The following is a 25,440-nucleotide window of genomic DNA, read 5'->3' as shown; positions in this document are numbered from 1 at the left end:
AGATCATCTTCAGACCATGCTGGCAAAAAGTTATGGAATTCAAGTTGATTCGTCTCACCCTTCCCGAATTATCTTTTGCAAGTTTTGAAAGTTAGGGAGAACAAGGCATGACATAGACCAGTTTCGAACCAGAATTTGGTTGCAGACATTGCTCTCCTGCAAAGTGAACATGTTTACTACTTGAGTTGTCACAGCTCCAATATGATAATGCAGATTTACAATAAACACTTGAAAAACAAACACAGAAACCTTGATTAAAGTTTGCGTTGTTAGTAGCCGTACAGAAGATCACAAACCCTAAAAGCGGGGTTGGCTCCCAGCTCCAGCAGACACTTCACTGCAGAGGTAGACAGGTTCGAGGCAGCAATGTGCAGCGCAGTGCCGGATTCAAAATCACTGCAGGTCGCATCCACCTCTGAAACCCAACAGACCACATATGGACATCATCACACAAGCACTTGAGTTTGCCATGACATTCAAACTGCTATTTTGATTCCCACTGTTATTCCATTATCTCTCCTCACCTCCCGACTGTGAAGCTTGCAGAAGCACTCGAGACATCGAAAAATGTGGCGTAGTGGAGCACATTCATGTTGGTCCAGTGGTACGGATGGCTCGGCTCCCAGCAACCACAGCTGACGGACGAAACCGGCCGCACTCTCGGCGTCACCTGCAATCAGATGTGATTTCATATCGGTTCTTTTTCCGGTGTATGTATCAAAGATCTGCCATATTAATCACTATTATTATTATTATTATTATTTTATTTTTTCAGTTGAATACATGCTCACCTATTCCTGGAGCTCCTGCCTTGCAGCAGTAGTTCAGCAAAGTCATATCAGTGAGACCATCTGTGTCACTGATACCACAGCCTCTATTCAGAATCTACAGAGCACAAAATTTCCCACTTGAATAGATATAGCAAGGACATCCAGCTGAAAAATGCATGCTGACAGAGACACACACTGTCTGCAAAGATAATATTTCATTCAACAGAGCCTGACACTGAACTTAGGGTGAGAAAGTTGTGTGGGTATTGTTTAATGACAGCTGCAAGAAAACATGAAATTAAAATTGACCCTGTTTAGAGATTAAATATAACTGGCCTTGTTACGCACAATTAATCAGTGAATGTTTTTCAGAAGAAAAAAAAAGTTTGTTTTTACAATTTGTTTTCGTCTAAATGTAATTAAATTCCTTTCCTCTGGACAATTTAGATTTTCAAGCTAGATTTTTGCATCTTCTGAAGAAATTGTAAATGGTGTTTGTGTTAATCAACATTGCAGCAGGGTCGCTAAGGTTGTTCTGGGTGTTACCTCAGCCCAAATCTTTTCATTTTAAGGCATAATCATGTTAATATATATATATATATATATATATATATATATATATATATATATATATATATATATATATATATATATACAGTATTGTTCAAAATAATAGCAGTACAATGTGACTAACCAGAATAATCAAGGTTTTTCGTATATTTTTTTATTGCTATGTGGCAAACAAGTTACCAGTAGGTTCAGTAGATTCTTAGAAAACAAATGAGACCCAGCATTCATGATATGCACGCTTTTAAGGCTGTGCAATTGGGCAATTAGTTGAATTAGTTGAAAGGGGTGTGTTCAAAAAAATAGCAGTGTGGCATTCAATCACTGAGGTCATCAATTTTGTGAAGAAACCGGTGTGAATCAGGTGGCCCCTATTTAAGGATGAAGCCAACACTTGTTGAACATGCATTTGAAAGCTGAGGAAAATGGGTCGTTCAAGACATTGTTCAGAAGAACAGCTTACTTTGATTAAAAAGTTGATTAGAGAGGGGAAAACCTATAAAGAGGTGCAAAAAATGATAGGCTGTTCAGCTAAAATGATCTCCAATGCCTTAAAATGGAGAGCAAAACCAGAGAGACGTGGAAGAAAACGGAAGACAACCATCAAAATGGATAGAAGAATAACCAGAATGGCAAAGGCTCAGCCAATGATCACCTCCAGGATGATCAAAGACAGTCTGGAGTTACCTGTAAGTACTGTGACAGTTAGAAGACGTCTGTGTGAAGCTAATCTATTTTCAAGAATCCCCCGCAAAGTCCCTCTGTTAAAAAAAAGGCATGTGCAGAAGAGGTTACAATTTGCATCAACTTTGCATTCAGAACACATCAACTGGCCTAAAGAGAAATGGAGGAACATTTTGTGGACTGATGAGAGTAAAATTGTTCTTTTTGGGTCCAAGGGCCACAGGCAGTTTGTGAGACGACCCCCAAACTCTGAATTCAAGCCACAGTACACAGTGAAGACAGTGAAGCATGGAGGTGCAAGCATCATGATATGGGCATGTTTCTCCTACTATGGTGTTGGGCCTATTTATCGCATACCAGGGATTATGGATCAGTTTGCATATGTTAAAATACTTGAAGAGGTCATGTTGCCCTATGCAAACCAACAAAATTAATGTTATGGAGTGGCCAGCCCAATCTCCAGACCTTAATCCAATTGAGAACTTGTGGGGTGATATCAAAAATGCTGTTTCTGAAGCAAAACCAAGAAATGTGAATGAATTGTGGAATGTTGTTAAAGAATCATGGAGTGGAATAACAGCTGAGAGGTGCCACAAGTTGGTTGACTCCATGCCACACAGATGTCAAGCAGTTTTAAAAAACTGTGGTCATACAACTAAATATTAGTTTAGTGATTCACAGGATTGCTAAATCCCAGAAAAAAAAAATGTTTGTACAAAATAGTTTTGAGTTTGTACAGTCAAAGGTAGACACTGCTATTTTTTTGAACACACCCCTTTCAACTAATTGCCCAATTGCACAGCCTTAAGAGCGTGCATATCATGAATGCTGGGTCTTGTTTGTTTTCTGACAATCTACTGAACCTACTGGTAACTTGTTTGCCACGTAGCAATAAAAAATATACTAAAAACCTTGATTATTCTGGTTAGTCACATTGTACTGCTATTATTTTGAACAATACTGTATATATATATATATAATATATATATATATATATTTTTTTACCTATTTACATTTAGTTTTTGGGTCAAAGACATTAAGTTGTCCGCTTCAAACTAACTTTATACAAAAGTTTTTTTTTTTTTCTTTTTTAGTTTTTTTTTTTTTTTTTTTTATGTCCATGCAAAGAACATTAAATGTAAACAAAGTGTCAACTTTTAAGATTTCAAATATGTTTTTGGAGAATAAAATTCTCCATTCTGTCATTCAGTGTAACACAATATTTATGTAAAAATTAGGAAAAGGATCACACAATATTTATGTAAAAAATAGGAAAAGGATCTGCCGCCCGCAGTTGATTTTGATGTTCTAGATATTATCAAATTGCCTGAGTTTTAAGAACGTAGCGGACGTAGAGGAAAAGCTTATTTTGACTTGTACATATTAAAATATATAAAATAATAAGGGAGTATATAACATTTTATTGTGTGTTTTAAATAATAATTACTGACCAATGGGCAAAAACCTAGGATAGTGGCAAATAAAAAAATTAATAAAATAATAATAATAATAATAATAATAATAATAATAATAAAGAATTACAACTAATTAGTATTTGAGGTGAAAGTAATTAGTCTTTTAATATGTCATAAATTTATATTTGTTGTAAATATGCCTGACAAGTATGTTACACTGAGTTACATTTTAGGGTGTATCTTCTGTAAATCAAGGAAAAATTTATGATATTTATTTTTTGCAAAATCGCTATTAAATTAAAGAGAAAACTTTTTAATTTGATCCTTGATGTGCTCTCCGGCACATTTTTTTCCCGGCACAAGTTTTATTTACATTTACATTTATTCATTTAGCAGACGCTTTTATCCAAAGCGACTTACAGATGAAGACAGTGGAAGCAATCAAAAACAACAAAAAGAGCAATGATATATAAGTGCTATAACAAGTCTCAGTTAGGTTAACACAGTACACGTAGCATGGGATTTTAACTAATATAATAAATAAAAATAAAAACAGATAGAATAAACAAATAAAAGAATAGAGCAAGCTAGTTAGAGGTCTTTACACATACAAACACACATATACAATTGCATAATAAATGAAAAGAAAATAGAATACAAAAAGATTAGAAAGATAGTTCGATTTTTTAAAGAATAGAATTAGAATAGTGAGTGTTAAAGTTAGAGGGTCAAATAAAGATGGAAGAGATGTGTTTTAAGCCGATTCTTGAAGATGGCTAAGGACTCAGCTGCTCGGATTGAGTTGGGGAGTTCATTCCACCAGAAGGGAACATTTAATTTAAAAGTCCGTAAAAGTGACTTTGTGCTTCTTTGGGATGGCACAATCAAGCGACGTTCACTTGCAGAACACAAGCTTCTAGAGGGCACATAAGTCTGAAGTAATGAATTTAGGTAAATGGGTGCAAAACCAGTGGTAGTTTTTTAGGCAAACATCAATGCCTTGAATTTTATGCGAGCAGCTATTGGAAGCCAGTGCAAATTGATAAACAGAGGTGTGACGTGTATTCTTTTTGGCTCATTAAAAATTAATCTTGCTGCCGCGTTCTGAATTAATTGTAAAGGTTTGACAGAATTGGCTGGAAGACCTGCCAAGAGGGCATTGCAATAGTCCAGCCTGGACAGAACAAGATTTTGAATAAGGAGTTGTGCAGCATGTTCTGAAAGAAAGGGCTTGATCTTCTTGATGTTGAATAAAGCAAATCTGCAGGATCGGAGAGTTTTAGCAATGTGGTCTGAGAAAGTCAGCTGATCATCAATCATAACTCCAAGGCTTCTAGCTGTTTTTGAAGGAGTAATGGTTGATGTGCCTAACTTGATGGTGAAATTGTGATGGAACGATGGGTTTGCTGGAATCACAAGCAGTTCTGTCTTGGCAAGGTTGAGTTGAAGGTGATGGTCCATCATCCAGGAAGAAATGTCAGTTAGACAAGCTGAGATGCGAATAGCTACCGTTGGATCATCAGGATGGAATGAGAGGTAGAGTTGAGTGTCATCAGCATAGCAGTGGTATGAAAAGCCATGTTTCTGAATGACAGAACCTAATGATGCCATGTAGACAGAGAAGAGAAGTGGTCCAAAAACTGAGCCCTGAGGCACCCCAGTAGTTAGATGCTGAGACTTGGACACCTCACCTCTCCAAGATACTTTGAAGTATCTGATAGGTAAGACTCAAACCATTGAAGTGTTGTTCCTGAGATGCCTTTCGCCAGTAGCGTTGATAGGAGGATCGGGTGGTTAACCGTGTCAAAAGCAGCGGACAGATCAAGCAGGATAAGTACTGAAGATTTGGATTCTGCTCTTGCCAGTCTTAGAGCTTCAACAACTGAGAGTGTGAGGGACTGAGAAGCCAAGAACAAGGAACACAAGCATTGCGCAAACAAATGGGTCTTTATTTGAACCCCAAAACAAAATAACTTTACACACTTACAACAAAAATAAACAAACAGAAACCGAGATCAAAACAATTGGACAAAAACCAAACAAACAAACTAAAACTGACCTGCTCAAATGAACAAAGCAACAGTTTATAAAGGAAGGGATGGGCCCATTACAAATTAAGAGGGGAAACAATTTAACTTTACATACAACATATAACCTTACATAAATCAAAATCAAATCAAACAGAGATACATTGTAAATAAAGATAAGGAAAGCAAAATGTAATCAAATATCATATATGTACAACTAAATAAATCAATTAATAAACACATCAACGTTCCTTCCTCCCCCCCGGAAACTCCCAGTGAATGGTACGTCCAGACGGAACCAATAAGCTTAAATATGGTGTTCCTGCCGGACTCTTGTTTTTCGTCACACCAGGATGCGGCTGCAACGGACCATGGCTGAAGTTGATCACCGGTAAACTTAAACTCAAAATAGAAACAAATATAAATAACAGATACAACATAACTAATTTGTGTGCACTTCAAATCAGTCACAATGTATTGTGAATGTAAATGTAAACTTATTCAAACCTAACAATAAATAGAGAATGAATGAATGAATTGTGTTTCCTGTGGTTACTTATGCGATCATACTGAAACAAATGAAAATGAATAAGAAGTTTAAATAAAGCTCATTCTGAAATGAATGTCATTCGTGTAAATGTATGTATGCATGTGTGTGTGCGCTGGATACATCCACTTTACCGCTCTTGTGCGGCCACCACTCGGGCCGTCACAGAGAGCAAGGCCGTCTCAGTTGAATGTCCACTTCTGAAGCCAGATTGGTTGCTGTCAAGGAGATTGTTGTGTGTGTGAAATGTAGAGACTTGTTTGAACACAGCTCGTTCAAGTGTTTTTGCAATAAAAGGAAGAAGGGAAACTGGTCTGTAGTTCTCTAAAAGAAATGAGTTGAGGGTGGGTTTCTTAAGTAGTGGAGTTATACGTGCCTGTCTAAATGATGAGGGGAAAACACCAGTGTGGAGGGAAATGTTGATGATGTGAGTAAGTGCAGGTACAACTTCAGGAGAAATGGCTTGAAGGAGATGAGATGGAATTGGATCAATGGGGCAAGTTGTAGGGTGATTAGAAAGGATGAGTTTTGACACTTCTAAGATAACATGTGGAGGGGTAAGTGATGTGTCAGGGATCATGTTGAGGTTAAGAGTGAGGAGGAAGTGTTGCGACGTGTGCAGTAGAGTAAACAGAACATGATCAGTAGAGCAGCTTCGTGTATAAATAAGGTCCAGTTGATTGCCTGATTTGTGAGTAGCAGTAGTTGACACTCGGTTGAGATCAAAAGAGGCAAGCAGTGGAAATCGGCAAACAGAGGTTTATCTAGATGAATGTTTAAATCTCCAAGCATAACTAGGAGAGTACCATCCTCAGAAAAGGTTGAGAGCAACACATCTAAGTCATCCAAAAAGTTACCCAGTGGTCCTGGGGGTCGATAGACAACTACAAAATGTATTTTAAAAGGGTAGGTAACAGTAACTGAATGAGATTCAAAGGAGCTGTTGATACCCAAAGATGGTAAATGATTAAATTTCCAATCATTAGAGATGAGCAGACCAGTACCTCCACCTCTTCCAGTCAAACGGGGAGAGTGGGAAAATGAGAAATTATTGGAGAGTGCTGCAGGTGTAGTATAATAATATACTAATAATCATCTATTTAAGGATTATGGGATATATTTCAAGTACTGTAGGAATATATATATATATATATATATATATATATAATTTTTTTTTTTTTTTTTTTTTTTTTTTTTTTAATACAGTTTAACGGCAGTTTCTTTTTTCCTGAAGTGATTGTTTTGAACATGCATTATTATGCAAAGTACAGCCTTGTGCCTCATGCTGCTCTTATAAAAAGCCTTATTTTCCACCTTATATAGAATTAAATGTTGACAACTAGTTAAAATTAAATGTTTTCAAGTTTTAATTAATTAATTAATCTTTATTTATTCATCTTTATTCATCTTTATTATTGTACAGAACCTGAAAAAAATCTAAAATGTGTCAGTTTAATTCAAATGTGCATCATTGCATTTCATATCATCTTTAAAAAGCATGAGATTGACACTCAGAAGAACTCTGACCTCATTGCCAAAGGCACTAATATTCCACTGGACTTGAGGAACCCACTGTCTGAGAACAGCGAAGAGCTCAGGAACAGAGGTCTGTGGATCCAACAGAACTTCCCGACACAGAGGATCATTTGGGTCAAAGAAAGAGAACTCTGCAGAACAAAGCAGTCAAATCTGTAAGATCTTTAAACAACCCCAGAAACTAAAAATAAGCTAGAGTCAATATAAATTATTATTCAATATCCTATTCATTTTTATTTATCCATGCTGAGCATGAGCCCGATCACTCAAATTCAGTTAAACATCTCTGTTTGAAGTGAATTAAAGTGAAGTGTGAGAGTGAATTAGATGTGAGTAGAGAGAGAGAATGATGTATCAGTGCTGACAGGCAGAAAATTGGAAAATAATTTATGTGACCTTGTCAATACTTCACTTTTACAGCAGCTTAAGCAAAGTCCACAATTTAGGGTATAAAACTTTACTGCATAAATAAGGCTACATTTCAGAAAACAGCTAAATGGGGAAGTCGTGGCTTAGTGGTTCGAGAGTTTGACTCCTAACCCTAAGGTTGTGGGTTTGAGTCTCGGGCCTGCAATACCACGACAGAGGTGCCCTTGAGCACGGCACTTAACTCCCAACTGCTCCGGATGTGTGTTCACAGTGTGTGTGTGTGCACTTTGGATGGGTTAAATGCAGAGCATGAATTCTGAGTATGGGTCACTGTACTTGGCTGTATGTCACTTCACTCACTCAAATAAGTTGTTTATTGGCCAGGCAGCTGCCTGACCGGAGAAAAAAAAATCCATCTCTGTACAGCAGCAGGCAGAATCTAATTAGATAACCAAAGTGTCATCATTTTTGGTGTGTGACCTACTTAAAAGCTTGCATGAGAACATTTTCACAGGGGCTAAACTGAAAGTGAGAGGACATTTTGATGAATGACGCTAGGAGTGCTCTGACTCCTCGGCTACCAATAACTATCGGCCGATAATCACGTTGTGATGATTGAACGGTGGTCTCTAAAAAGGCTCAATCTCAAGCTGATGATGCTTCTGTTTCTCTCTCAAAATAAGTAAATGGCTTCAAATCACCACACATCACGTATGTCTATAAGCGAGCTGGATAAGTAACATAGGAATTGTCACTTGCACAATCAAGGTTTATTATTAAAATCTATTATTGCTGCACTGAATTAAAATAACATCACATTGTTTTCAGTAAATATATGGACTGACACGAAAATGTAGTAATTACACAATAACTGCATATTATTTAAAGGGGGGGTGAAATGCTATTTCATGCATACTGAGATTTTTACACTGTGAAAGAGTTGGATTCTCATGCTAAACATGGACAAAGTTTCAAAAGTTAAGTTGTACGTTTGAAGGAGTATTTTTGTTCCAAAAAAACCTCTTCCGGTTTGTCACAAGTTTCGGAAAGTTTTTTTTCGAGTATGGCTCTGAGTGACGTTAGATGGAGCGGAATTTCCTTATATGGGTCCTAAGGGCGCGTCTGCCGGAAGAGCACGTGCTCCCGTATAGCAGAGCAGAGAGAGGCTGTGCACAGACAATCACTGATCAGAGCGAGAGCGTCGCGAAATGTCACAAAAGGAGTGTGTTTTTGGTTGCCAGGGCAAGACAACCCTGCACAGATTACCAAAAAAAACCAGCATTAAGGGACCAGTGGATGGAGTTTATTTTTACAGAGCATCAACGGAGTTGTGCAAGCGTTTTTGTTTGTTCCCTACATTTCGAAGATGCTTGTTTTACAAACAAGGCCCAGTTTGACGCCAGATTTGCACATTGTTTATTTCTTAAGGATGATGCAATCCCAATGAAAAAGGGTCACGATCGTGTGTTGGAACCGCATGCGGTGAGTAAAACTGCTTCAAATATCTCTGTGTTGTTAACTTAGCTATCGGCGTGTAAGCACATCAAGTAAACAACATGCAATGTTGTCATCAAACTGCACTTTCCACATGTACAGTAAAAAAAAAAAAAAAAAAAAAAAAAGACGACATAAAGTGGAACTTATTCATTTTTCAAAACCGCTAAGCAAATATATACAGTTTCAGTACATACCACATAGAGACGCCTTTGCTGATGATGCTCTTGTTAAATGTCAGCCTCTGGATCTGTGTCACAGCTTCCAAACGCTCTCAACGCAAAAGCCTATTGGCGCTCGTGATTCTTTAGCTCCGCCCACACGTCACGCCTCTAGGCGCTCGTGTTTTTTCGGGAATAATCGGTACAGACTATTTTTCTCTTATAAATATAATAAAGACTTTTTGGAGTTATGAAGGATGCAGTACTACTCTATAGGTACTCAAGATTAACAGGATATTGAGTGAAAACTAGCATTTCACCCCCGCTTTAATGCCTACTGTGTAGAACAGTCAACACGCTTTTTGGCTATGTTTAAAGGGAAAGAGCACTTTTAGATGAACAAGGAAATAATAGGTGGCACTCGTGGAGGTAGAAAAACAAAGTTCTTTATGATCGTCAGAATTGTTTTTAATAATGCCTACATTTACTTCACTATATTACTATTAAAACTAATCTAATCTTGACAACCTATATATCGCTGGAAATGTCTAAGACTCCCAAATATATATATTTTACCAATGTTTTTTTTTTTTTTTTTTTTTATTATGTAGGAAAAGTAATCGATTAATTTATGACTAGAGTGCACCCTCAAAAATCTGCATCATAACACAGGAGTTTTGACCTTTAGGGTTAGGGTTAAAGGCATATCTGTTGCCTTTTTCTCTATCACATTTTAAAAATCATCAGAAATTATATATCAACTGAAAACTTAAAATCTCAAAATTAATTATTTAAAAACCATTTTAAAATCAAACATTGCATTACCATGCAAATCATATATCAATATATATTTTACATGCACCAATATCATGTTACAACATATTTTCATTCATGAATTATAAAAATTTAAGTTTGGATCGTGCATTTCAAAGTCAATGTTCAAAAAAGTGAGTGACAGTTAAGTGGTTAAATGCAAAAGAAAAGGCAGTTCTCAAGAGTCAGCTAAGAGGGGAATTCCCCCCATTTTCACAAATAAAATTCAGTCCCCGAATAATTGTCTAAACATCCTGATTGGAGTATCAATATATAGTTATAAATAATAATAATAAAAAAAAGGTTATCAGTATCTGTGATCGTTATTGGCAGATACTGCTTTCTGTGATCTCCGATCTGCTTCAAAAATCCTGATCTGTGCCCCCCTTAAATGATGCACGTGTACTGACCCATACACTCACCGCAACCTGAAGTTATGGGCACTGATGCCATCTGATGGATCACCGCTCAGAGTTACGGGGAGTGTTGTTGTACTGTCCCAAGACCGCTCCCTCTGAAGACTCCTTCAATCTTCCTTTGTCATTTCCCTCTCACCAACTAAAAAAAAATAAATAAAAAATAAAAAAATACTTGAAACATCTAGTAAAACATTATTTACAGGCTAAAAAAGGATGACAATCAACTATAAATTGTATAAGATTATGGTATAGATACATTCTGCAAAAATATCGTTAATGTTTTATTGCATTTAAGAACTCTGAAAAAAAAAAAAAAAAAAAAACATATTTTACAAATCGTATTTAACATGGTCATATGACATTGCTAAAAGAGCATTATTTTATCATGTATTTGGTGTAATGCAATGTGTTTATAAAGTTTAAGGTTTTTAAAATATATTTTCCATATAATGTGCATTATTGTTTTTCCTCGATGCCCTGCCTTTCTGAAGGGTGTCGATTTGTGGATTTCAAACGATTCAGTTCGATTTGGTGAACTGTTTAGAATTAACAACCAAGAAAATAATGCATTAAGGCATTGCGTACGTTATAAGAAAACCCCACTCACAGCCCCTGCACAGCAAAAACACCCCAGAATGAGTAAATACTCCTCTAATAGATCAGAAGTTTTAATAACAAAGACATCAACATGATAGTGACGAAGACAGCTAAATGAACAGCAGAAAAGACAAGACATGAAAATTAAAATACAAAACAGACTGTTAAACAAAGACAGGATTTATGTTACATATTCAGGGTTCGCAAAATAGCTAGCCCAACGTCCCGGGGCTTTTGTGTTTTTCAGTCGGGCTACCAAAATGCTTTACTGCCCTGGCCAACGGGCTATCTTGACAAGTGAATGTAAGGGGTGAAATGGATCATAGTTGATTGTTTGCACTTGTTTCTAAGCCTTGCCATTCAGGCATTTTAAAACATTTGTGTGCATTCGGTCTTAATGGGGCAACTGCCTATAAATACTTGCTGTTCAATTAGTGCCACCTGCTGTCATAGAGTGACATTTGCATCTCATTCACACAACTAAAATCAGAAAATGTTGTTGTTGCTTAAAATTCAATAATCATAATCAATTCAATTGAATAATAATAATAATAATAATAATAATAATAATAATAATAATAAATTGCAGGAAAATGTTATTGTCTAATCTGTATAATAGATTTTACTGCAACGTAAATTCAGTGAATTGTTACATCCTGACATACTACTAGTTTTTGTTGATCATGCTGTTTCAACCACAGATGTCATGTTAAAGCCCAGTTTTTAAATGATTTCAAAACAAATTTAAAAGGTAAAATACATATTATGACACACATACATAGGGAAAATATATGTTATGAAAAACTTTCTTGATTTAAATATACTTTACAATAAAATCAACATTGTCTTTCTTTTAGACTCACCACATTGCCTTTCTGTAAGCCAGAAGAAGAGGAATACTGGAAATGGGATGGGTCCCAAGCTATAGTTCTACTTACATTTACTGTATTAGGTTATCTGATGTTGTTCTTCACCCTGATCATCTTTTTGGTGTTTTATGGAAAACCAGTCATGAAACAGGCAGGGGGAAACATTGTTGTCTAATCATGGCATGCTTAGCACTCCGCTTTACTAGCATCATATTGTTCATTGGCAAACCCAAATTTCACATTTGCAGGGCCGACAGATCTTGTATGCCTTAGGGTTCTCACTCACAGTCTTGTGTATTTTGGTTAAAGCTCTGCACACCTTTGCATGGTTTCTTGTACTGCATCGCCATGATTGTGTTAAAAAGTTTTAAAAGTCATATGCCATCATAACCTGTGGTACTCACATTCAAGTCCTCATCTGCATCTTCTTGTTGATTTTTTTTTTATACTCCAGCTGTGGAGATATTTCATTCTGACCAAAGCATAATGAATACTGTACAGTGCAATAAAGGTTCTGGCATTGGATTTGCCATCATGCTTTGCTATTTTGTATTGCTAGCATCTATCTGCTATTTGATGGCCTTCAAATGGAGAAAGCTACATCAGACTTTCAATGAGACTGGACACATTTTCTTAAGCATTCTAATTTACCTTTTGTGTGGGTCTGTTTTATACCTGTTTACATTGCTAATGTACAAGTGCTATTCAATTCAAGCAGCTGCAATCTTGGTGTCATGTTATGGAGTTTTTTTTTTTTTTTTTTTTTTTTTTTTTTTGTCACTTCGTAAAATAAATGGTCTCTCTGCAGAGAACAGCTTACTCGAGTGGCATATGTTGCGAAAGCCAATATCATCATCATCGACTTTATCCGAGAGATAACACAGGAGACTGGTTTTATAATGGGGTCACTAAATACATTCAGTAGATACTGGTTTGGGTTTCCTTACTAGACATTTGTTCCAAAAATTATTAGGAACAAATCTATTAGATGAGTGCACAGTACACACAATGTTAAATTGTCTTATTTCATGAAGAATCTACTTTTCCTTAAAATAATTCATATCTGGTGGATTACTGCTGACTTGTTAATTAATAAACTAGCAAGACATAACCCAACACACAGGGTAGCAGCACTCTTGCTTGTGATTTATTGCTTAATTATAAGCAACTTGCAATGGTTACACTTTATTTTAAGGTCAAATTCTCAATAATCTATGACTTTTGCAACATAATTGTTAAGTTTGGGTATGTCATGCAGAAAAGAGTATTAATAGGTGCTTTGTAAGTACTAATAAACAGTCACTGTGCCAGTACACAAGTGTTAAGGGGAGAGAACCAGAGCATCAGATATCTAACCACAATTATTATATTCACGCCATTTATTAAGATGTGAACTGTATGTCTTATTTAAAACAACAGACATTTGCTGCAATAAAATATCTTTCCCGAATAAATATATTTATCTGTTTAAAAAAGTTGAAACAAGATGCATGAATGCTAGTGGAATATTCAATATTAATATTTAGTGGAGTATTTTTTTAAATTACAAGAGTTCACTCAACAGAAACTTATTTTAGATCAACTCTGCTATTGGACACTGGGTTTGAGCTATAAAAAGCTACCTGAAAACAACTGTGATTACCTTAATGAGCTTAAAGTATTGAGACTGTGCGTTGTATTTGCTCTAAGGTGACATATGCGCATGCTTAGGACTACTCTCAAATCCTTAATCCATTCAGCTGCTTGTCCTCCAGAAGGTACAGAGGACCTCAACAGCATTAGATAAAATGTTTGTCACTGCTTTCTTCAAATGAAATACAGTTTTAATCAGTGGTGGAATATTTTTTTTTTTCTTTTTTCTTTTTTCTTTTTTTAACTGAAAGTGAAGAGACTATTTTGGCACTGTGTATGGTAATTAGAGTCAACTGAAAATTACAAATGCAGTTGGTGATCCTAAACCATCCTGCTGTAAGATGGAGTGGTCTGCCTACTTGTCTTTGTTGGACTGTATTTTTGCAAAATCGTAGTGAACTGCAATTACTCTAAAATGGGCTGCACTCCTTCACGTGGGAACGGTCTCGACACAGCACAAGGTGCATTCAGAAGAGGAAGAACTCTACTTCCAGGGACTCATGAAAGACTTGGAGAATCACAATCTTATGATGGGAGCAGTGGAGAATCCTGTGGACAGGACACAGCGAGAGACAACTCAACGGTTCGGAATAACACAAGTTCCACGTTGTTAGGAAGGAAATCCTCTACGGCTGAGCCTGAAGGGGCTGCTTCTGCCAAACTGGGTACACACGATATTAACATTGATATATTATCTCAAGGGAAGGAACAACAAGAAGAAAAACAAGAGGTTTATGAGAAAAAGGGACCAAAGAAGTTAAAGAAAGGCCATAAAGGTGTCAAACTGAACAGGAAAAAAGAAAAAGAAAGAACATTTCTTAATGAAGAAAAAGTTGACTTTCCAGAGGCACTTGTGAAAGCTCATCAAGCAGCATATGCATATCTTAACCCCAGCATCAGTAAATATGAAGATCTGTTGGGGTTACTTGATCAGGCAGCCCAAACTCAAATTTCCTTGCAACCCATGGTGGCATTCATGGTCTTTCGGTATGAGGAAATAAACAAAGGGCTGGAAGAAATAGCAGAAGAGGGGGAGATGCTGTTAAAAGAAAACGGAGTCCATCTGGCCTGGCCTTGTGAAAAAAATAATTCCTCTTCATCCAACTTGGCAAAAAATGTGACCTCTCCTGTATGCAGTGAGCCACCACCAGACCTACTACAACAACTCCTACAGTACACTGTACAGAGGATGCGTCAGGTAGGTCAATCATTGTGTGGAATTGGAGATACGTCACTTGAGGATTCGGTGGATTACTTTTCCTCCATTACTGAAATTCTAGATGAGAAACTCAGGATAAAACGTGCATCAGAGTCTAGATTATTGCGGCTGCTTTCCCGGATTGAGGCAGCATCACAGAAAAGACCTGGCCCAGAAGACTCGGCACTATTTAGTGAAGACAGTGGACTTGGGGCAGAAAGCGAATCCTTGGCAGGTTCAGAGAGACAATGTCAACGGAGAGAAAGTTGTGAGTCAACTGGAGCTATTTGTGCTACATCAAATAGCCCTTATGGTTCTGCACCAGTTCACAAAGGCTCATACCGAGGAAGACTTCTCAAAACAATAAGCAACAGCAGCTCTCTTAACTCTTTAGACTCAACTTGCACTATTACAGAAAAAGAACAGAGGGATAGGGAATCAGTACTTGGCTCTGTCTCCTTGGATGAAGGTGGCAGGAATGATGTGGAGGATGGTAGTGAAGATGAACATATCAAGGAGAACAGAAGCCAACAAATAGATTATTGTATTCCAAACCAGAGGCAACCACGTCGTTTGCCAGCAAAACGAATAGAGAATCCACAAAATGTTGAAATGACATTAAAGCTAAAAGATGCCATTAGTGGCCGGATTCGTTTTTTGCCATCCCAAGGACCGGGAGAAAAAGCAAGACAGGCAGGTAACACAAACAGCAGTAGTCAGTGGACTGAGGATGGTGATAAAAGTTATAAAAGACCTCAAACAGCTGCCTCTAAGACATCTAAGAAAAAGACCACAGTTACCAAACGTTCAAGGTCAGCAGACTCTCTGCGTAATAAAGTAGACGACCCTACACTCATTGAACTGGAGAGAACTCAAAAGGAACTCAACCAAAGGCTGGATAGAATGACCAAGGTTAAGTGTGAAGGAAATACAAAGCCAGGATCATCTAAAAAAATCCAGCAACCGCAAACACAAATCATTTCATCAGTTGCTGCAGACAGGCAGCAATCTTTGAATAGGATAATTTTTTCTCCAAGTAATCAAAGAAAGGCATCTAATGCAAAAGTAGAACAAGAAAGTGTGAAGGAAGAAATGGAGGGAAAAAAGAAAAAGGACAAAGGAAAGGGAAAGGAAAAGGACAAGGACAAGGACAAGGACAAGAAAACCCCTCCCCTTAAAGGGCCTGTTAAGGTAACACCTATGCCAAGCCCTCCACCATCACCCCGCCAATCTTCAGGGTTGTATAGGGAAAGGAATTCTGTTAAAAAACTCATTGACACCTTCAGTCAGGGGTTGGAGGAAAGTAAGCAGACCCCAGACAGTGCAACAGTTCTTGGACCTCTTAAAGGTGTTAGAAAATGTGGTGTTCTCATCATTCCAGGTTTAGGTCCCTCTGCCACATTAGCATTCAATGAAAATAGCATTCTCAGTAGTCAAGGAGAGTCACAGTGCTCTGAAAGGACAGAGGATCTTGATTTTGACAATCTACCACCGCCTCCACTTGAGGTTCTCATGGACAATTCCTTTGAAAATGCAGAGACAAAAGACATGGAAGAAAATGTACCAAGCAGGGGCCGATCCACTCTGCCAAAAAGGACTCAGATGTCTCAGAGGTTACGTGCCACTCTTCAGTCTGTTACAGTGCTACCCAGTAAGGGGAATTTGTGTAAAGGCTCTGTTAGCATGTCACCAGTTCGTTCAAAAAACAATAATATCAGAGGAGTTGTGAAGGGTGGTCACCATGATTCCAGCCATGAAACAGACACAGAAAGTGAGGAGGCTGCTTCCCTCTACAAACAAGCAAGAAAGATAATCCACTTGAGGCATTCTTCTGACTCGCCGACAGAGAAACTTATGGCAGAGCAGGGCCAAAGACAGCTTTCCAGCTGCCAAGGTGACATAGAAGTTTCACAAAAGGAGAACAGTACAAGTGAATCAGTGCCAATCACTGCCTGCAAGAACCAAACCCCTGCCACTCCAACTGCATTCAGAACTCGAGTGTTGCCATCCACACCTCTGTTACATCGGAGACTGCCTAGTCCTCCAGTACTGAAAAGTCAACCTTCTTCTTCAACTTCTTCTAGCCCTCCTGTAGTTCGTAAACTCCCCACACCACCTTCTGCTGGCCAACGAACACTGCCAAGCACGCCCGCAACATGGCAAGACCACACCCCCATCACTGTGAAAGGGGTTACCTACCCGTTTAAGGCACCGTCGCCTCCTGCCTCCCCAAAAGTGCAGCGCTGGTCTAGAGAAAACAGTAGTGAAGACTCTTCAAGAGTGTTTAGCAATGCTCGATCAGTGTTTTGTCCAGTCTCATCATCGTTATTTGAAGCTCAGCCCGTTCCTACACCCAAGCCCCCTCAAGCATGGGCCTCCTCGGGTAGCAGTGTCTTGCCTCGTCCCTGGGGTGAGCGTGGTCGGCTTCCAGTGTCTGCACGAGGGCCCCAGCCATTCATCCGGCGCAGCCAGTCAGACAGGAGGCCCAGTTTAAGCCTGCCATCCAGGGTGCCAGTAATCTCTGTTGCAGAGACATGTGGGAGTGAACCAGCAATTAGCATGCATGGGTGAGTCTAACACTGTTTTGATATCAAATATAAGGCTAAAGTACAACTGCTTAAAATTAATGTATTATATAATACTAATTATAGTATGTATCATATTGAGATGGAATTTGCATTTAAATTCAGCATGATTATACATTTCACAGAATTTCACTACAATCAACTCAAGGCTGTTATAATGTCTTTCTTAACGTTTCAACATTGCTACATAGCTGCTTACCCAATATCAGTGAGTTACTGACCCAGAAACATTTACATTTACTCAGTAAATGTTCTGAAAAATAAAATAAAATAAATAACAGCTACAGATAACAGTGCTGTGTGCAGTTCTGTTGAATTCACTGGGGAGAAAAACTTTAGCTTTTAATTTCTGATCAATTAACTCAACTCCTTTGGGTTGTGATGCTTAGTGATACAGTATCCAATATTTTCTTGCTTAATCTTTATTTTAAACAACTTTTATAGGGGTCTCTGAAGCAAGTTCCACTCATGCTTGAAATTGCGTCTTCTGTTCCAGATTTAAATTTCAAAGAGAATAGAAAATGTTATAGGACAAGCACTTTGATTGTCTCTGTCAAAATAAAGAGTGCAGTTTTTAAAATTCAATTATGGGCTCAATTTGCAAATGTCAATCAGCTCTTGGGTGAATAACAAAGGACAAATCTATCTGTAGTCTGTCCTATTTTCATATATTTGTACCTTTGTGTGCCAGCTACTTAGTTTTCTATATTAATTAGTAAAGTGTGTGAAAAAAATAAATAAAATAAAAATATAAAAATAGGTGCATATAATGGCCTTTATTTAAATATTGTCATGTGACATACAGTGAAAAAAAATGCACAGTTTGTTTGGGTGTGAATGCCTCTGCCTGTGAATGCCTGTACAGTAAAGGAATGACAGAAGCAGAGTATGATATAGAGCAAATAAATATTCAGAGAATTTGAGGAAACATGAAATGTGTGTGTGTGTGTGTGTGTGTGTGTGTGTGTGTGCGTGCGTGCGTGCGTGCGTGTGTGTGTGTATATATATATATATATATATATATATATATATATATATATATATATATATATATAATTCCATATATAATTCCACATGTGTTAATCCAAAATTTTGATGCCTTCAGTGTGATTCTACAATTTTCATAGTCATGAAAATAAAGAAAACTCTTTGAATGAGAAAGTGTGTCCAAACTTTTGGTCTGTACTGTATATATGTATATATATATATATATATATATATATATATATATATATATATATATATATATATATATATATATATATTCATTATTTATTTATTTTTAGACACACTTTCTTCTCTCTCATACATCATAATATAACTGCTAATCCTCAGCAACTAAGCTCTGAATGACTTACTGCTGACCAGTGCTAACCAGCTCTGGCCCACTTCCCTAATCCTTCAATTCACTAATGTTCTTATTTTGTTTTGCTGTCACAGGCTGGAAGTTGTTTCAGTCAGTGGAGACAAGCTATGGAGTGAGCAAACAGAAATCAGAAGTGCAGTTCGATCTGTCTCGCATCCAGACTTGTGCATTGTGGGTCAAGGTTTACAGAAGGAATGGGATAAATGAGGAAGGAGCAAGTGGGATTATGGATTAGCAAAATTTGAATGGGATTAAAATGTTTGTGTCCTGCTGGGAAATTAAAATAGCTATTTCTGAGAAGGCCTTCTCGTGATTTTCAAACATTGTTATTTTCATCCTTTTAAGCTTCAGTGTATATTTGATCTGTTTGCCTCAATTCAATTGGTCTAATTTATTTTGAAAATGTTTTGTATTGTGAATGCTATTGGTTGGCCTTTTATATTTTATTACTAAATAAAAATGAACAGATATTCACTGAAATTGTATATATTCACGTATGTTTTCTGTAAAAAATTAAATAAAATAAAAAATAAAAAAGGTTTGCGTTATCAATTAGCTTATCTTGTACATTATCACTCAGCAACCAATCACATTCTTAATTTTCAAGCTTGTCTGACAAATCACATTCAAAATACAGCAAAGCATTCCACTCTTCTATTGGAGGTAAGATGGCGGTGTTGAGGTCTGTTCTTTCATTTTCTTCTAACAAAGTCTGTAACTGCTTTGACCTTTGACTATCATAAATTCAACATAACTGCCAAAAACAGGGCAATAAATGAATTCCTTATCAACATACCATGCAGCTGATTACTGTTTGGCTGCATCCAAAATTGCATACTTCCCTACTACGTAATTGGTGAAAAATAGTGTGAGAAAACAGTAGTATGCCAAAATTCACAGTTTATTACATTTATTAACATTTATAAAACAGTATGTGAAATGTACCCAAACTACTTACTACTTCCAGTGAAATTCTGAAGTGAATTTCAGATGGACAACTTTTCTATCTCACAAGGTCATAAGAGAGTTGAGATTTATGAAGTGACAATGCCGTACAGTAGGTCATATGACAATGACGCATGGTGAATGTAGTACATCTGGATTACATTCATACGGAGCCCCACACGTGACATGCAGGAAAAAAAATAAATCAATTGTGTGCACGATTTACTAATTCGTTCCCTCAATGTACTAAAACGTGCACACGATTACTATTGCGTTCCCTTAATTTACTATTGTGTTCCCTCGATTTGCTAAATCGTGTATATCACGATAAACACTTTTTACAACACTAATTTTTGTATTACCATCCCAAAAACTTCCAGTGGCTTTCAACCATGTTCCTTAAAATCCCCCAACAGTGCAAACATCTTATTTGACTGACAAACACATTTCACTTCATAAAGTAAGTGTTTGATTCAAAAGACATGTAAAACCACTGATCTAATCTACCTAAAGGCAAAATTATGAAAATCATTTATATTTGAGATGGTTTATATGTTTGATAGCAGAGTGGAATGATCATATTTCAGGCACATGCAGAGGCGTGTGTAGTGGGTGCTTGAGCACCAGCCCCTTTTTCCCTTGATGCCCAAAGTGCCCTTTTGTCAAGGCAATTTTTATTTTTGGGTAATTAAATGCACTTTTGTGGAGGCCTGCCCAATGTATTTATTAGTAAAATTAACGATTATTAATTTAGCCGTAAAGAAAATGAATGTTTGCAAAAAAGTAATGTCTTAACCGTCCATTGGTTGTGTACTGCAAACACATACTAAGGTTGTGGTTTCGAGTCTCGGGCCAGGAATACCACAACTGACGTGCCCTTGAGGAAGTCAATGAACGTGTTGGGTCAAATGCTTTGGATGGGTTAAATGCATAGCATGATTCTGAGTATGGGTCACCATACTTGGCTGTATTTATTTTCGAGCTGTGTCACCAGTTGCTGTGTATTTTGCTGCATCATGTCGTTAGATGCATATTCAAATAAAAAAAATGTTTATGTTCTCTGGTGTTGTTTTTTTTGCTGCCTTTTTTTGCAAGAGCCTTTTCTAAATAGCTAGGATGTCAAACATAAGTCTGAAAGGTCATCTATAGAAATAAAAGCATCAACACAATGCACTTAACATTGATGAAACAAATTTGTCGGCTGAATTTTGTCAATATTAAATCTGTAATGTGTGTGTGTGTGTGTGCGTGCGTGTGTGTGTGTGTGTGTATACAACTTTCTTGTAGCAGACACAGGCACATTTCTTTGCCAAACATGTCAACATTTGCTGCCTGTTAGAATTGCTTCTGGAAACTACAAAAATAACTCATTAAACCCTCAATAATTTAACACTTTTAATTAGTATTGGGATCAGCATTCATAGACATTTTGAACTCAATTTGACACTCTAAAAGTGTCCACTTTTCTTTACTTAACAACACTCGCCATGTTTTTTGCCATCACATCATATATTTACACTGGACGCAACAAAGCATTGCAAATCTTTAAACTTTGTGTCAGTGTGTAATAAATATAACGATTCAGCAGGGGATTTCCTTGCGAAGCTGCGTCGCATCCAGTGCAGACAGCATCACTGATTATAAGTTCTGTTGTATTTTGTTGTCCAGTGTAGACACAATGTAAGTTAATGTCGCTTTTTAATGTTGCGCTTGAATTTTCGTGATGCTTCATTAGTGCTGGCCAAACATTTTTCTCTCGCCTATTGAGGAAACCTGATGTACACAATGATCCCTGTCTTGTCTGTTCGGACCAGCACGTGCTTGCCTCATAAGCGCCCTTTAAAACAGTTCAAGGCAAGGCGTAACACTAACAACTCTAGGCAACTGAAATGCTAGTGCAGATGGGGGCCGTCCAAATCCCTGACACTGCATGCCCAGCCCCAGTGGTGGAGGATTCCATGTAAACCACAGTATGCCTGGAGACCGGATGCAGCAGCACTCCTGCCCGGTGAAACTTAAGATCTGACCACGGGGTGAAGGTTTGGCGACAGGCCGGTGTGACTTACCTGGTGAGTGCCGCGCTTCCACACCCACCTCGGGACCTAGAACGAATTCAAGCAGGTCAGAACCAACCTGCCACATTACTCTGTGAGGCATGCTGTCTGTTCGACCGAATCCAACTCCACACAGAGAGATCCTCTGCATCGGGGAGAGTTTGATCTTTACCCAGTTGATTTAAAGACCCAACAAGCTGAGGTTTTGGAGCACCTGGTCCGTTGTGGGGGATGCCGGGCAAACTGAATCGTATAGCCGGAGCTGGTGGTCAACAGTAGCGCTAGCCAGGTACCGAGAAACAGTGCAAGCAGGATCAACAGGACCACCACTATACCTGCAGTGGGGCAGTAAGGGTTGAATGCAGGGACCCAACTCGTGTGGCTTGTGAGCGGACCAGAGGGTGTATGAGTGTGTGGTGCAATGCTTACCTGGTTCCGCAGCTTTGAAGAGGGTGCATGAGAAGGGCCTTTGTTTATCCTCTCGAACCGCTCACTGCTGCTGGCTGGCAAAGGAAGAGGATGAGGGAGGTCCAATGTTGGGCTGTCCGCGACTCTCCGTGCCCTCCTGGAACCGAGAGATAGAGAAAACTGCTCTCTGGTTGACATTTTCCAGATTCTCCAACTATCTCTATCACCAAGGTGCCATCACCATGCCCCAAAGAGCAGCTTCCTCCCTCTCTGGGTCACCCATCCTGGGGCCTCTTGCTCTTCCGCTCACCACCAGGTTTGACAGGGGCCAGAACGGGTGGATCTGCCTGCCTACGCCCAGCTCCATGGCGCCACTTGCTGGATGATGCGCCATGGCGGACTCAGGCGGCCACTCTCAGCGACAAGCAGACAGGGGCACTGCGGCTGGTGGAAAGGTGGAGGCAGCAGTCATGATGTTAGTGGTTCCAAAGGCCATGCCCACCACGGAACAAACCTATGAATATCTGCCCTAACCCCGCCCATTGGATCAGCTTTTTCAACTGAATATTATGCAACACCAGTAAGTGGATTTCTCAGTGGAGCGGTGTGCTTGTATACTTATATTATTAAATTAATATTATTTTACATGAACGACATGAAGATAGATTGCACAGCTATTGTTTATATTGCTGTGTATATACCTGTAGAAGTAAGGTTAGCTGCACAAAGGACTGTAATATTTTTGTTTAATATTTTCATAATATTAACCCCTCAAATCCATGTGGACTTAATGTAAAATGGATGGGTGCAATTTTTGGGACTTTTTTGGGCTACCATCCACTCCCATTATACAGCATGGATTAGCCTGCACATTATTGAATATAACTCTGATTGTATTCATCTGAAATAATTGCATTTGCTAATTTGAATATGAAAATGACTTATCCGTCTGGTAAAAAAAAAAAAAAAAAACCCTTAGAAGAGGAGGACAAGAGGAAACATGACAGCAGTAAATGATGGAGATAAGAGTGAATTAAAGATAATTTTATGACAAATGCTTTTGTTGTTAATTCCAGATTATTTTCATTTAATTATTTGCAAGATAAATTACTGGTAATAGTATATGGTTACTGGGAAACAGGTTTGCTAGGGTTGCACTTAGCGGCAGTATATTGTGTAGTACGGAGACCCGCACATGACATGCAAGAAAAAAATTAATCGTGAGCATGATTTATTAATTCATTCCCTCAATTTATTGGAAAAAAAGTATTTTTCTTATCCATGTATGCATTCTCATAAACATGTTTTTGCTATGTTATGTCATGTTATGTTATTTGGGGTTTATTTTGAGTTCAGCCTATGTATGCCAACTTTGTGCATAGCTAAAGTTACACACTTATATGTGTTCTTTTAAAGTATATTATTTGTGCAAAAATTACATTTTATAAAAGTACTTTTCTTCAAGTGCACTTCTGCCCCTGATTCTGTCCTTTTTTTGAACAAAAAGTTTCACATGCTGAATTGAGTAACCAAATGAATTGAGCAATCAAGATAGTTTTTACAAATTAAAAATTAGGAAAGAATACAGAGATACTGATAGCAACAATTGGAAGAGAAAGCAATGTCCAATGTAATACTTAAAATAAATAAATAAATAATCATAATAATAATACAATAAAATAAAAACACTTTGCAAGGTTTACAATACACACACTCTGTGAAAATGGTCCAATGACTTAAACTAATAAATCAATGAATTAATTTTAATCCAATAAATCAAAACTGCATGACAATTACTATTTTATCATTCACATTTTACTTATGGAGGGAAAACATCAAAAGACCATATTAGAACACCAAACTGTGTTTCACAAGTTCGCACTAATGTATAATGTGATTGAACAGCTAGAGCAAATTTGGTGTGCTGTCCAAAGGGGTGGGGCGATGGGGGGTGGTCCTCCAAGCTCAGGATAAAGCCCGAACTCAGAGAACTCCCCCCTGCCCAATTTCAAGAATGGGATTAAATTAGATTAAGACTGAGATGCTGAGTTGGAGGCAGGATGCTGGAAAACTTTCGTTGAACAGAGGTAGCTGTGTCTGTGTGTATACAGTATGTGTGTTTATATATATATATATATATATATATATATATATATATATATATATATATATATATATATATATATATATATACACACACACATATACACACACACACACACACACACATGTATTGTGCTTGATAAGTTGATTAGCTGACATGCTCCACCTGGGCCAGACTGATTCATATAAATCATATATCATATAAAGATGGTCAGATTACCGTACGTCAAAGACACATATGCCCTGAACATAACTGTCCACAAGAGGGAGGCCTTACACTGCACAAACATGTATATGCTAGTCACTGGTTAATGAAACAGTAGTGTATTTACACTATAATCAAGAAGCCCATACACACACACGCACACACAAAATTGTAAGGTAATTGTGAAGAATTCACAATGGTTTCGGTAAATTGAAATTATGATTTTAGTTATTTGGTCTTGACAAAGTATTGTGCAACCTTTGATAAGGACAACAGAAAAAAAAGGAGAAATGACACAGGAAAATCTATAGCTTTAGATGATATTAGCTTTCATTGTTAATGGTAATGTACTAATTTAATCACACACAATAAAACTGTCATGACAGCAGTTGGTATTCATCTATACTGCACAGGTGATTCATTTAAAGTATGTTACGCTGAAAGATAGTAGCAGTGGTAGTGAGAAAGACAGTAAGAGGTTTAGCATAACTGCTCTATAAAGTCTGCATGGGGATTTTCTATTAAAACAGGTCTTTATCTTGACCATTCCTGAGAAAAGATGTACAAGTCTTAAACTGTGTATTGTGCTATTCCATGCCAAGAACTGGAACTACAAAGATAGGAGATTTTCAAGTTTCATAAGCCATGCAAATTACATTTCCAAGCATTAACATTA

General features: G+C 37.6%; 1 protein-coding gene and 1 pseudogene across 1 annotated transcript; one reads left to right on the top strand and one right to left on the bottom strand.

Annotated features, from left to right (window-relative positions):
- Positions 1-216: 216 nt before the first annotated feature.
- Positions 217-12,618, bottom strand: LOC113060286 (CAP-Gly domain-containing linker protein 4-like; annotated as a pseudogene).
- A 1,406-nt stretch (positions 12,619-14,024) lies between these two features.
- On the top strand, positions 14,025-19,548 carry pcare1 (photoreceptor cilium actin regulator 1). The gene is made up of 2 exons (XM_026229520.1): positions 14,025-17,665; positions 19,124-19,548. The coding sequence occupies exons 1-2, from the start codon at positions 14,316-14,318 to the stop codon at positions 19,254-19,256; spliced, it is 3,483 nt and encodes a 1,160-aa protein (XP_026085305.1). The 5' UTR covers positions 14,025-14,315; the 3' UTR covers positions 19,257-19,548.
- Positions 19,549-25,440: the final 5,892 nt, after the last annotated feature.

Source organism: Carassius auratus, chromosome 42, assembly GCF_003368295.1.
Source record: "Carassius auratus strain Wakin chromosome 42, ASM336829v1, whole genome shotgun sequence".
NCBI lineage: Eukaryota > Metazoa > Chordata > Actinopteri > Cypriniformes > Cyprinidae > Carassius > Carassius auratus.
Note: the sequence above shows the minus strand (reverse complement) of the source record. Positions and strands in the feature narration are given on the sequence as shown.

What these genes read in the sequence shown, in the direction of transcription:
- pcare1 (XM_026229520.1), top strand. Translation starts at nt 14,316, where the DNA reads ATGGGCTGCACTCCTTCACGTGGGAACGGTCTCGACACAGCACAAGGT. An exon ending in CCAGCAATTAGCATGCATGG is followed by an intron (nt 17,666 to 19,123) that starts GTGAGTCTAACA and finishes TTGCTGTCACAG; the next exon opens with GCTGGAAGTTGTTTCAGTCA.